Here is a 14,729-nt window from a genome sequence, read left to right on the forward strand (position 1 = left end):
TTCTGTGGGTGTGTCCCAGCAAGAAAGCCCACTGGTCCAGAGACAGGAAACCGATTCCTACACTAGGAGGTGGCACAGCTTGCCTCTAATCCACTTCCCAATCCCTAAATCCTGTGGCTCCGTCTGGAAAAAGGAAGCCAAACCCAGACAAGGGAGGAAGGGGCCCTGTCCCACAGAAATTCCAAACTGATGTCAATCCCAAATCAAATGTGCAGGCCCTCCCACCATACTTTGGCCCGTTCAAGATGTGTCTCATGAATGCTAAGGAAAGCGAGAGAAAGAGCTCCCTGAGCTTCAATGCTCAGGTTATACTGCCCTCCCCTGGCAGCTCGACCTCCAAGGTGCCCCAGCCCCGCCCAGGAAGTCTGGTGGTGGAGCCTTCATGCAGCTTCGTGTCCCTCCTCCTCCTAAGGTCACAGCCACACCGTAGACCCTCAGGGCTCTCCTGAATTCTCTGGGGTCACCAGGTGGCCTCCTGTTCTTAAACCTCCAAGACTTAAATTCTCTTTGAATTTAACTTTGTGTCATGTGGTGGCATGTCACAAAATACAGATTCTACCCCTTACAAGTTCTCTGATTCCAAATTTTTCTTAGTGTGACTTCTGGATGAAAAGACCTGCCAACCAATCTGCCAAAAACGAGACGTGTCCACCACATGGAAATTCAATTTTAATTCTGGTTTATTTGCAGGATTTTACTTAAACCCATTCGCATTTCTCTGTTTCTCATCATTATATAAAAACTCAATCTTTGTACAAGCGTGTAAAATGCTCAACAATGAACAACAAGTTGAATATTGCACATTTAATGACCGGGTAAGATGTGGTTGTTAAAGGCCACACTATACATGTGGGAAGGAAAGAGTTAAACACACTCAGGAAGTATTTGTTGCCACGTAAGTGATTTTAAGCCACTGAAGGAAAACTAAATTCTAACCTTCAGCGCTCAGTGAGAGATATTACATCTGTACATTAAAAAATAAAAGTTTTAATAAACAACATTCATTCCTTAGTGATTTCATTATCCCCAAACAGGGTCAGTAGTTCAGTTTTATTTTTTTCAAGTTATTGTCACCAAAAATCAGGAACCTATCCAGACTGGAAGAAGTGTCAGCTGTAGCTTCTGCAGGACACTTGATGGCTCTATAATGTGTGGGGATCACCAAGGACCAGGACAAGGTCTGTAAGAGCGCCTGGCTGTGAGCCAAGAACTTTATCCAGCTCAACCCAGATTCAAACGGAAGATCAGTATGAGGATACTCTTGAAAAAAAAAAAAAAAAAAAAAAGCAACATGTTTGTTTCCAACATTAGACTCCTCGTTTTGTTTAGTAAGACAAAGTTAACTGAGCAGAAAAAAATTCAGCTACTACTTCAAAATAAGCCGTGAAGTTGGTCCAGACTGAAGAGCAGACAGTGTTAAAGGATACGTTCAAAGCGCCTTATTTGTTAGCTTATCATGCAGGCAGGCGATGAGACTGATCTTGGGCAGCAACTAATGTTAAACCAAGGTGTGGAGTTTGAATTCGCCACTAACTGAACGTGCGAACCACAGGGCACAGCCGCCGAGAGCCGATGCCATCCACATGTCCCAGGGGGTCAACGTCACTGCTTGGCCCACACTGGTGTGACAAAGCCCGGGACAGAGATCAGGCCAAGGGCACAAAACAGAAGGAAGCATACTCTCTTGGTGTCTGCGGGTGACTGCCACCTCAAGTTTGTGTCCCTGAGCCCCGGCCCTGGTATTCATGGACACGGCCCTTTTGGAGTAACATGGGCTAACTTGGGCACTTTCCCCAAAGAGCAGCCCTGTCAGACATCGTGGGGGAAGAGGACCAACTAAAGGCACTGAGCATTTAGCATGAAGACTAAGAGGTGGACCGGTGGGGTCAGGGGGGTGATGAGGTCTGAAAATGTTAGAAGACCGGTTAGAGTAGCAGAGGAGCCCCGGCCTGGCCAGCTGCAGCCGAACCGTGACCAATGTCATCAGGCCAGTTCTGGCACAACATAAAGCCAATGCCCACCTGGGCTTGTCCACAAGGGGCAGGACTCCTGGCCACAGGACAGGGCGGAGGAGAGGCAGGGGGTTGGCTGGAAGAGCAGGGCTGGGGGTCCCTGCTGAGTGAGAAGTGGGACCAGATGAACTTTAAAAGTCATGATTCTACAGCATTTGCTTCCTGCTCCAGAGGAAATCATTAATCTTAGTATTAAAAACCAAATAGAAAACTGTGTATCACCTTCATTCAAAAGAAAGGGCATGAACTGAACACCCTACCTTGTGCCCCCTGGATGTGCTTTTAGTAACTGAGCGGGAGGAATGGGGCTGGTTACGGTGAAGTGAGGCCACTCGGGGGGTTTTCATTTTCTGGAGAGGCTCGCCCGGCCTCAGAATGAGGGACTCAGGCCACCCCAGGGGGCAGATGTGACTGAGCCCCAAACTGATCATGATGTTCTCTGCGCGCCCAGGAGCTCTGGGATCACGCCGGGTGGGTCCTGGCTCCTCCATCAGGCAGAGCGGACATATCAGCACAACCTCCCCATCGGCCTGTGCCTTCCAGCTTTCTGCCCTGTCCCCTTGTTCCAGTCGGGCGCAGGAGCCAGGACATGGGGGAGGTCGAGCGTGCCTCTCGGACCCGAGCTCTGTGAGCTGTGGGGAGATGAGTGCAGATGCAGGGGAGGCACCTGTCACGATGTCCCTGTCCAAGCCAGGTGCCACCAACGGGCACAGGCAGGGAAGGTCGGTGCTAGCTCGCCTCCGACACCGCTCGGCGCGGGGCGGCCTTGGTCTGGCTTGATCCAGGCATCACATGTGGCACCGCAGGCAAGGGTGTCTGAACCTGGCCCTGCGCTCTCCGGAGAGGCCGACTGTTTTGGGCAGCAAAGGCTCATCATTCCTGAAAGCCAAGGGCTGGCTGTTCTGTTCTGCCCCCAGAAGGCTACAGCAGTGTTGCCCCCTTCTGAACTATCTCAGCATCTTTAAAGCACTTCCTCAGCCTCGAGACGCTCCAAGGAGGCTATGGGGTGAGTGAGGCCTCCACCGTTAAGCACAAAGTAGTCAGAGAGGAAGTATTTCACCAACCATCTCTGATAATCAAGTTCCAGTATCAAAACAGAGGACATTGGGCATAACATTCTGCATTAACTTTAACTGAAATACCCCTAAAATTCATATTCTTGCCAGCTACAACCAAAGACTGATTTTATTTTTTATAATTTTTACAGACCAAATACATTATAAATATTACAAACCTTTGAAAATTAATAGATGAATCATAATTGTCTTTAAAATGTAGACTGTCACTCAAAATTTTCACATTCTAGGAGATCAATAATTACAGCCTCCTCACAGAAAACAGCACACAAAACACTTCTGTCATGAAATCTTTGTTGCCAAATCGGCCACTGAACTGCCCACAGCTTATGACATTTTCTTAACACAGCACAGGGAGGCTGACTGATTTTGAAAATGGAGAAAAGCAAAACCAAGGAGAGCCCTGTGACGTGCCCTCTGAGAGGGATGCTTTGTGGCCTACAACCTTGGAGGCTCACAGGGATAATCTTGATCTGTGGAGCAGATGTGTTCTGTGCAACTAAACAAGTTCAAAATGGGAGAACAGGCTCCCGCACACTTCCAAATGTTGGGGTGAGCACTCCAAGAGGAGATCTGAAGAGAGGTTATCACTCCATTAACCTTTATCCTGCTCCCCCTGCTGAGGGCTCTCAGTTCAGACACCGTTAGATAAATATCCTTGGGTTATAATTAATCCATGAACAGAAGACATATTCTGCAAGCTGAATGAACAAAATCAATTTCGAGGCAAGAGAATTAGGAAGGCAGAAGTCAAACTGCTCATGCCGGGGGTGGAAATGACAAGAGCAAGAAGCTGGCCACAGAGCAAGGCAGCAGACAGGCTCTGGTAGCGAGTGAACGGTTAACAACAACACAAGGCACATGGCTACTGGAAAAGTCAAGTTTCCACGGACAAGTGTCTAACTTCATTTGAGCTTAAATGTGGAATGAAGAAACAAGCAGAACACAGAGCATTAAGTTCTCAGACTCCCTCTCTAGACAGCAAGGCCTTCAGATTTCAAACCTGCTGTCTATCAAGAGGTGCAAACTCTGATGTCCACGGGGGCTGAGGAAGCGGTGTGAATGCAGGAATGGGCTGGGGTAGGCCTGACACTATGTCCACATATGTCCACAGTGACCACCCTCTCCACCACGGGGATCAAACGAAACACGTCTGTACACAGTCTGCTCATCACATGCTACCTGTGTGCCCCCTCGGTTTACATGGACATCTCCTTCTTCATGAGGACCACAGCTGGATGGAAATGGACTTTGTCACCATCTCTGCCATCCGCTACAATCAAGGATCAAGTGGCCACATTTCAGACAATGCCTCACTTTAATTCAGCATTCTTATCTCCATTTTGAGGGAAATAATACTTTGAAGCTGGTGTATTTCCCCACATTTGAGAAATGCAGAAGTTTTCAAAGCTTGTTTTACTTTGAAAGAACACAAATGAGGTTCAAAACTGAGGGTTCTACATGATTCCCAAAGCAGTTAGATCTGACACAGCAGTCTTGAGATTTAAATAAAACAGGGAAGACAGAAATGGCGACATACAACAGAGCCCCGTGGGGGGGTCCTGTGAGGTGACTGGGGATCCAGCAGCTGAATGGCTCTGTGCCCAAGTGGGACTCATTTTCTCCAGTGGGGTGAACACAAAAACTACAAAGGCCCTGGGAAGTTTCAAGAACTAAGAAAACACACACACACACACACACACACACACACACACACACACACACACACACACACAAAGACATACACACATGCGCATGCACAACAGAATTATCTAGTGCCTCCCGACTTGCCTCTCAGTCAACGAACTCACTGGCCCAACTGAGCTCTGCAGTGAGACTGAGCAAAGTTACTTGTGCAACAGCAAAGTTAAATGTAAACATAAACAGCAACAGGTTTTTTTGAGAGACTCGGTGTTACTATCGTATGTTGTCCAAATAATGCACTTCTGGATACAGACAGTTAACAAGAAGAGCCAGGAAACTTTTCCCATCTTGGAGGCAATGGCCAGGATGCTTTATAAATTGTGCAGCTTGTGATACCTGATCCTGGTATTCAACATACTGCTTACTTGATGTCAAGGATTCAAGAGCATTCAGAGCCTGAAAGACACAGAAGATGGGAGGGTTAACCACACAGATGTACAGTTCGTGATCCCCGCAGGTGCAGCACACCTGCCATCATCTGGTGCAACTGCGAGCCTCAGGGAAGCCTAGGGAACCGGAAGTAGAAGTCCCAAAGGCAGGCACTGATGAACCACAGCAGAAGGAAGCCAGCACCCAAGCTTCTCTGGCTTCAGCAGCCTCCACACCCAGCCTTCCCTCCTCCTGGCTGTGCTGTTTCTCCAACCTTCCCCGCAGAAAGCCACTGTGGCAGCCAGGCCAGGCTGGCCCACTGCCTCATCCTCCTTCCCGCCAGTGCTGGCACAGAGCCCTCCCCACCGATCTCCTGCTGCCTCTCCTCCTAGAACCCAAGCCGAAGTCCCAGGCACCAGCTACTGTGAGATTTTGATTTGCTATTGGGTTTGTTCTTAGATTACAAAATCACGTCATATTAAACTATCTATTTATATGCATTCAAAAGAAACCAGTGCCTAAGTGCTGCTGAGGGTGAGATCATTCTATCGGTCAACAAGCATAAAGTACAGATCAAGCTCCTCGGCTTTGCCTATCAGAAACAATGAAGGTGTTCCCATGCCTCTCTTCGGGAATAAAGAAAAACATTCTTCAATTCCACAATTTTAACATTTCTTTCCTTCATAGTAGGAAAGGAGAAGAAGACTGTATGTCAACAAAATCAAAACAAAATCAGAACAGTGGTTCTTGGTGTGGGAGAGCTTTGTTCTCCAGCGACACCGGTCATCCACCCCCAGGATTCTGAACGTGACCACAGACTACCCCTCACCTTCCCCTCTCAGATATGGGGGCCACCGCACGAGAGAATGCAGATCAAATGCAGATCAATGCTCAGGTCAGTAAACAAGGGTGGAGAAGTCGTTGAGGATGGTAAATAATTTGGCAGCTTAGAAATAAACTGCCAGGGGATTGAAGACAGAAGTCTCAGAGCCAAAAATGAACAACTGAAGGGATGTAGCTCCCAACCTGACTGCTGGGTGGAGGAAGTTCAATCTGAGAACAGGCATCAATGGGGGGCAGGCAGGAGTCATCACATAAGGGAATGAAGGTGGAGAGGCAAGGCCCGGGAGACCTGGTAGCCACAGGAGAGCATCAGACTTCTCGAATATACGTGGGTGTCGCGCCCACTTCACAATCGGCCCTCAGGAGAATTTCCTGCCCACGTGTGGCAGTTTCTACACGGCTCATATATGACATTAGGGACTCAAACGGCAGTTGTCAGGTCAATTGGCGACAAGTATCGGGTACTGTATAAACCAAGAAGCCTGTGAAGAACCTGCTGCCTGGATCGCTGGATGCTTGCTCTTAATAACCCAGAGATCGCCCTGCACGTGGCCGGCTTGGACATCACAAGGCCACAAAGGACGAAGAGCAAGGGGTGCGAGCGCCCACCCGACACAGAACTGCAGAGCGCAGAGGGGGCGAGGCCCCAGCCGGCACTTACAAGTCACTGAGCCCCGCCCCTCTCGGCCCCACTTCCTCAGCACACAACCAGGATAACAGCAGCTCCTACAGCACAGGGTTCTTGTGAGGATTAAATGAGCTAAAACGTTAACTCATTAATATCAAGTGAGTTAAAACTCACAACAGTGCCTCCGGTGAGCACTCGGGAATGCTGGCCACTGTTTTACAGGAGACCCCTCTGTACACGGCCAGCCTGTTTACAGGTGAAAATACCTATGAGGACAGGACCACTGTCATGTGGCCTCCCACGTTTTTAGAACAAACTATAATTTCTCACAGCTGCCACTGTGTCCATGTTTTTTGGTTATTCCCACATCAGCCAACAGGGGTCAGCCCCCAGACTCACAAAATCAGAACGACTTCCTTGGTTCCAAGTTAAAGCTCAACTAACCTAGTCAGTCTCCTGTGGCCCCATCTTCTGTGCCAGTCCCCGGCCCCCAGCACGTGGTCACAATCCTATTCAGCAGAACCAATTCGACCCTGGACCGGCTGGCTTGCCCATGGCCTTGCTTTTTCTACAACGGCACTTCCAGTGCTCTAGGCACGCACCTACAAAAACTGGTTTAAAATCTGAGGCAGGCACGTGCAGTATGCAGAGCACAGCACAGAGCTACGACAGCGAACCACGCCGCCGTGTGTGAGGACAACGGCTGCCGCCCCTCGCCTCCCGGGAAGGCCCGCCGAAAAGACTCCGACCCTTAACTGTAAAGCTGTTTTTACTGACCTGCTGAGCTTTTGGGGTCAGATGTAATTCAGAGCCAGGCTTCAAACGGATCTGATCCTCGGAAGGAACCTGAACCGAAAGGAAGGCGGCCATACCTCGAGCAACCACTCGGAACCTTCGGCGTCAGGGAGAGGTCAGAAGTAAATGACGATTCAAGTAAATATTTTAAAATAAATACCACATTTTCTCTTTAAAAACAAGATAAACACATTTCAGACCTAACGTTGTTGCTAGCCTCTGCAGGAAAATCTTAATTAAGTATGACCAAGAAGGAGCCTTAACCTTCCTTTCCATCATCACTGCCCAAAAAACGTAAGCAACATTCAGACTGTTGCAAACATGTAGAATAACTGGAACCTCAGGCACTGCTGGTGTGAATGTAAAAACTGGTGCAGGAAAATGGATTTGGGCAGTTACTCAGTAACTTAAGCACAGAGAAACCATATGACCCAGCAATTCTACTCCTGGGCACATACTCAAAAGAACGGAAAACATGTGCAACAAAAATTTGTTAACAAACTTCACAGCAGCCAAAAAGTGTAAAAACCCAAATGTCTATCCACCGATGAATGGATAAACAAAATGTGATACATCCATACCACATCCACATGGCTGACTATTACTCAGCCATAAAAAGGAGTGAGGTACTGATTAATGATTAAACATGGGTGAGTCTTGCAACTTCAGGTGAAGTCACAGAAGCCAGACACAAGAGGCCACACAGTATATGATTCCATTTCTATGAGATGTCCAGAAAAGATATAATAAAGTCAGAAGGTCACTTAGTGGCTGCCAGAGACTCAGGGGAGAGGGACATAGGGAGTTAACTGTCTAACGAGTATGGGATTTCCTGTTGGGAAGACAGAAACATGTCTGAACTAGACAGTGGCAATGAGTACAATAACACTGTCAATGTATTAAACGCCGCTGAATTGTATAGTTTAAAAGAGTTACCGTAATAAATTTTACGTTATGTGTAGTCTTCCACAATTTAGGTAAATCAAAGTCACATACTCCTGCTAAATTCTACCACAAACAAAGACACATGATGTGACCTGGTCTGGACTGATTCCCGAAGTTGCAATGGGCTATTCTACAAGAATGCTGACATCACAATGGCAGAACTCTTTTCAACCCTGATAAAGGCTAGGGAAGAAAACCACTATGCCAATAAGGGAGATAAAAATTGGAGGCCAGTGGCAAATTCTTCCATGCCTTACAATTTTCAGCAACAAAAACTTAGACTTGTTTCTCATTACTTATCCCTCTCATCAGTTGACTTGAACTCATCGCGATTCACAGTTCCAGGAGACTGAGTCCCTCATGGGCCTGCGCTGCCCTGACAAAGTACAGGCAGTGAAGCAACTAACTGGGGTATTATAACCTAACTTTACACACCATCGCTGGCTCAAAGCCAGAAAGAAATCAGTAGTGTGGTCAGGTTACACAGTCAAAATACAACGAGAGATATTACTAAGAAAACATTCTTTAAATGTGAAAACAAAGTTGTTTACAAAAAATAAACATGTTTTGTAATATATAAAGATGTAATCAAGCTGATTTTCTCCCCCCTTAATCTATGAGGGGACCTAGCCCTGAAGTCAAAAAGCCTACTCAAGTATCCCAGTCCCCAAGCAGGGGCAGATGCTGAGGCCCAGTGGGAAGAGCAGTGGCAGGCGCCTGCTTACCTGTTGGACAGGGGCGACTTCCGGCCCAGCCCGATTGCCCCCAGAATCCCGGAGCTGAGCCTCTCCTCGGCCAGCTGGCTCTGTCTGCTCTGAAGCATGAGCAGAATTCGAACGACAGACTCTATCAGGACCGAGTCACTCTGTTCCGTCTGAATCAGGGACAGCTGCAGGACTTGGTGCCACCACAAAAACAGCTTGGCCTCTTCCTGCACGGAGCTGGGGGGAGGCCCAGGAGGAAAACACAATTAGAGGTGGCTTCTTTCCGCTCCTGTTTAATTGAAATTCCACATTTGAATTTTAAGTATGGGGGACACTTGGTACTTTCAAAGCTTTGGCTGACAGCCCAGCGTGTTAACACAGCGACAGGGACAGAGCAGCCACAGGGCCAACATACCCGGGGTACACCTGCTCCAACCACCTGCTCAGGGTGAGAAGCACTTTCATTTCGTTCCTTAAAGTCTGTTCGCTGTTTAAACACTGTAGCAAGTAGACATAGAGAGTCAGGTAGCTGCCGAGGGACAGGCACTCCTGCAGAAATTCTTCTATGGTGAGCTCCGGAACTTGGAGGGACACCAGAATGGGGCCCCATCCTAAATTCTGACTGAGGGAGCCTGAAAAAAAAAAAAAAAAACAAAAAAAACCAAGGAAAGATAGCAAGATGAAAACAAGAATGAAATTATTTACCTGCTGGAATGGGCCTCTTCACTTTAGGCTTCATGTCAAGCCGGCGTGGGCCCTGGAGGCCACACAAGTGAAACGTGCCTCATGGCATAGACTGGGAAGTCCTCACGCTAAGTGCCCATCCACGGCTAGAGGGCAAGAGGTCAGAATCACCCTTCTCTCCCTTTTAATACCTTAAAATCACAGGTAGATACTGCCTGTCCAAGTCACCTAAGGGTTTTAACTTCATCTAATACCTTTTAAGTGGGTTGTGAATATGCTTTTCTCAAGGAAATTATTATTACTCTATTTGACAGAAGTATTTCTACTTTTCAGGGCTTGGTTTGACTCATACCTCAACAGAAATCCTTAAAACTGTTTCACAAAGTGAAAAAAAATTTTTTGATTTTAGCAACCCGAATGAATTTGAAGCAGGAGTGTTATCTTAGTGGTTCTCAATTCTTTGGGGGAATGACAGTGGGGAGATGGTGACATGTGCAGCACCTTCCATGGGGGGACACAGGGACATGCATTGTTCATGGGTTGTCAAGGAAGGGCAGCAGCAGGTGACGGGCACTTCCCGGCCTTCTTGCTCTAACACCCTTCCTTCTCTCCTACTGTGTGCACAATGATGTGTATCTGGGTATCACAGCTGAGAATGTTCATCCGAGCAATTCTTCTTAACCAGACCACAATGTTTCCAGAATCGAGTTTAGAGGGAGGTTAGGGAATAAGAATGATTTTTAAAAGGTGGGGGGGGGGGGGGGGTGGGCTTTGATCTCTTTGTAATAGTGTAAAAGATGTGACAAGAAGCAATAAAAGACACACATGAAAACTCATTTTAAAAAGTGACAAAACTAAAGAATATTAACACAGTGGGTCTTATAAAGATTCTGGTTTATAGCATTTCTTTGGAAGATCATGGCTAGGCCTGTGACTTTACATGACCTGCCTCCCATAAAAGAGCCGGTCTGACCTCCAAAACCACTGTAAAATGAATTGGAGGTTCCCTCCACTGAAACAGGACTGTACTAACAGCACGGGCCATAGGTTCTCACACTAACTGCAGATCTTTGTGGACAATACAAAATACATTGTGAAACATCAGCTACATTAACAAACAAATCGCTCACTGGAAGGGTCCAGAAAGGTACATCTTTCTGAGAAAGCTTTACTCTCCCCTGGAAAAGACCATCCTAAAGAGAGCCTCGTACCTTCGTTGAAGTAGGCAGTGATGCAGGCTTCCGTCGTCTCAGCCATGTGGCGGACAGAAGCCAGGCTCTGACAGGCTGCTGTTAAGAGAGGCAGGACCACCAGCCCGTGCACTTTCTGCCCAATCCAGGCGCGGACACTGCCCCGGAGGAACTCTGCCGTTGGAATAGTTGCGTTGTTCATCATCATCAGGACTTCCATAAAGAGGCTGCTGAGCGCCATGTGGCGGGTCTGGCTGTCCATGTCTGCAGGGGAGCACAGACACATCGTGAGTGGCTGCAGGAATGGAGATGTCAATGTACCCGATCTTGGCCACACTCCGGGGCACACTTTACAGTTCTGGTCACTGATCTTGAAGGACCAGAAGGAACACTCTGCATGGGGTGTAGCTTTTAAGGACAGGATGCAGCACATCAGTACTTCGTAAGGGCAAAGGAGGAACCACTGAGAGATCCCTGGTCACGGGAGGCGGCTGAGCTATACTTCAATAAATAGACATCAAGCTGGTAAAAGACTAAATTATTTATCAGAACATGCTTACTTAGACTTTATCGTCCAGACTTTGCTCACAGATCTCAAAAGCCACCTGGTAAACTGTCTAGAAACAGTACCTCCACTCACCAGTGCCAAAGCTGTAGATATTCTGGAGTGATTTACAAGGAACAGAGGTTATTCCTTAAAACTAAATATAAAAGTAAGGAAAAGAAAAACCTTTTTAAACCTTTTCAAAAGAACTCCTCACTTAAGCAGTTTTTATTTCTTTCTTTGTTTTTTCAGTAAGAAGAGTGGACAGACAGGCAATATAATGGGTCTTTCCAAAAAATTGAGATGAAAAGAGAACAGAGAACGAGAAAAAGCAAATTCATTCTACAAGAGAACTGCAAAACGTTATTGAGGTGGATTCCTTCTTCACATCCCCAAATAGAAAACATTTCACCGGGAGTTCATAGAAAAGACAATCCAACAGGCCACGGTTGTTGCCAGCTCCTTCTAGCTCTCCTTGAGTTAGGTAAAAATTCTTACTGAACTAGAACTGGGGCTTTCTTATCACAAGGCTTCGGTACTCACATCAATGAAAGTAGGGGAGTCTTGGTCTTACTCATCACACCTATCAAACCAAACTCACCCACTCACAAGTGTTGGATAAACCCTAACTTAATGTTACCATAAGACCTACTTCTTATCAGGGCACCTGGGTGGCAAGTCAGGTTGGGCGTCTGACTTTTGATTTCGGCTCAGGTCACAATCTCATAGTTCATGAGTTCAAGCCCTGCATCAGGCTCTGTGCTGATAGCGTGGAGCCGGCTTGGATTCTTTCTCCCTCTCTCTCTCCTCCTCCCTGCTCACTCCCTCTCTCTCAAAAATAAATAAACATTAAAAAAACAACAACACTCCTACTTATTATCAAGCAAGGACTTCAAAAAGAAAGGTTTTAGAAACACACTATATATGAATACCTATTTTTTCATGTATTTCTATGGGTAGAGATATTCTTTTTTTTAAGGTTATTTATTTTGAGAGTGAGTGAGCAAGCACGAGCGGGGGAGGGGCAGAGAGAGAAGGAAACAGAATCCCTAGCTGTCAGAATCTGACAGCGTGGAGCCTGACGCAGGGCTCTCGTGAACCATGAGATCGTGACCTGAGCTGAAATCAAGAGTTGGACGCTTGGGGGTGCCTGGGTGGCTCAGTCGGTTAAGCGGCCGACTTCGGCTCAGGTCATGATCTCGCAGTTCGTGAGTTCGAGCCCCGCGTCAGGCTCTGTGCTGACGGCTCAGAGCCTGGAGCCTGTTTCAGATTCTGTGTCTCCCTCTCTCTCTGCCCCTCCCCTGTTCATGCTCTGTCTCTCTCTGTCTCAAAAATAAATAAACGTTAAAAAAAAAAAAAAAAAAAAAAAAAGAGTTGGACGCTTAACTGAGCCACCCAGGCACCCCACAGATATTCTTTATTAAGGCATTATCTATGAATTTCAGTCCAATAGCAATTTTAATTTGAATCTGCCTTTTAATTATGACTCACAGGAACAAAAAACTACTACAATAAACTTCCTAGTAGATCCCACCCTTGCCTCTCCCTATGCATCATCAACACAGCCAACAAATGTTTTCTGAAAAACCAGATCTGATCCCATCACTCTTCTGATTAAGATCTTTCTAGAAAGCCCTCCTCTCCTGTGCTTGGCCAGCTATTAGCTAATCTTCAGGGCCTAAGCCCATTTGATCAATTCTAAAACAGCCTCTCCAGTACTGTCTGGTAATTTTCTTTTCTTTCCTTTTTTAACATTCACTGAGTTACTGACTTGCCAGGCTGATGCTACAGCTCCAGGCATACACTCATTCCGTGCTTACACTATCCACATGAGACAGGTACGATTATTATGCCCAGTCTGCAGATGAAGTTACACAACTTCTACAAGATCACATAGTTAGCAAGTGGATAAAGCAGGCAGTTTGGTTCCAGAATCTCTGTTTTTGACTACCATATTACATGACCTATATGGTAAATCTATATTGCAGATATGTTCAAGAAATTTCAACTGATTTCTTATTCACCAATTCCAATCTATGCAGTGACATCAGCTTTAAATGACTATGCTTCCCAGCATAGTATACTACAATCACCTATTCTCAAACAGTATTTAAGTAAATATTAAAAAGTTTGTGAGATTCACCCATGGTGTGGCAGATTTTCACTGTTGTATTCTACTATACAAATATACAACAATTTGTCCTTTCTACTGAACAAATGGGCTCTTTTCGGTTTTGGACCCCCTTAGATGCATAGCTACAGACACTGTTGTTCATATTTCCCAGGGCACAGGTGCATTTCTTTTAGAACATTCTAGGAGCAGAATTCTGAGTCGTAAGATATGCAAACCAGTAGATCATAGCAAACTTCTAAAAAAGGTTGTACCAATATACTCTGTGATCAGCAGTACACGAGTACTCTGATCAGTACACGAGTGCTCATGCATGTGTGAATAAACGGGAGAGGGGCAGAGAGAGTGGGAGAGTGAGAGAATCCCAAGCAGGCCCCGTGCTGTGAGATCATGACCTGAGCTGAAACCAAGAGTCGGATGCTTACCCGACTGAGCCACCCAGGCACCCCGGTATTTTCCCTGATTATTAACAACGTTTAGCACCTTTTTGTAGATACACTGGTCATTTAGATATTCTCTTTTGTGGAGTGTCAATTCAAGGGTCTTTGTTTATTTTTTTCCAGTGGGTCATCTTTTTCTTCCTTCCTTTATTCGGTGTGACAATTTTAGTCATTCATATTTAATGTAATTACTGACATAATGGGGTCTAAATCTACTATCTTTTGATATATCTTCTCTTTATTCCTCCTATTCCAAATTCCTTTTTCTCTCTTTTACTTCTTTTCATTATTTCTTATTGTACTTTTTCTCTTTTCGTCTGTAAGTTAAACACTCAACATTCTTATGGTGGTTATCTTACAAATGACACGTGCATTCTTGAGTTTTCAAAGTCTGATGTTAACTGACTCTCAGACCATGCAAGGTCATTAACCTACTAGTGCCATGACCCAGGGAGGCATTACTGTTATTCTTGTTTTAGACACTCACATTTCATTTAGATTCACCTATGCCTGTATTGGCCACTTTCATTGTTCTTCATCCTCAGTCTCTTCCTACTTATCTTCTCTGGATTATTACTTCTTCCCTTCCACAGTCTTTAGTTGTATTTTGCTGTTCTTTTTATAACCTCTTAAGCTGGATCCTTACCTTACTAATCTTCACCTT

At 46.0% G+C, this 14,729-nt stretch overlaps 1 protein-coding gene across 4 annotated transcripts in view; it reads right to left on the reverse strand.

Annotated features, from left to right (window-relative positions):
• Positions 1 to 544: 544 nt before the first annotated feature.
• The window catches only part of EPG5 (ectopic P-granules autophagy protein 5 homolog), a 116,976-nt gene continuing 102,791 nt past the window's right edge, over positions 545 to 14,729 (reverse strand). For 3 of the 4 annotated variants that reach the window (XM_042962306.1, XM_042962304.1, XM_007080571.3), the window contains exons 40-44: positions 10,972 to 11,214; positions 9,492 to 9,708; positions 9,098 to 9,313; positions 7,410 to 7,524; positions 545 to 5,188 (exon numbers count right to left, since the gene is read on the reverse strand). In XM_042962306.1, coding sequence (XP_042818240.1) covers positions 5,006 to 5,188; positions 7,410 to 7,524; positions 9,098 to 9,313; positions 9,492 to 9,708; positions 10,972 to 11,214 — 974 coding nt within the window. In that variant the 3' untranslated portion in view covers positions 545 to 5,005. The remainder of the gene's footprint in view (positions 5,189 to 7,409; positions 7,525 to 9,097; positions 9,314 to 9,491; positions 9,709 to 10,971; positions 11,215 to 14,729) is intronic. The other variant, XM_042962305.1, reaches the window with a different exon arrangement.

The sequence above is a fragment of the Panthera tigris genome, chromosome D3 (assembly GCF_018350195.1).
Source record: "Panthera tigris isolate Pti1 chromosome D3, P.tigris_Pti1_mat1.1, whole genome shotgun sequence".
In the NCBI taxonomy this organism is placed as follows: domain Eukaryota; kingdom Metazoa; phylum Chordata; class Mammalia; order Carnivora; family Felidae; genus Panthera; species Panthera tigris.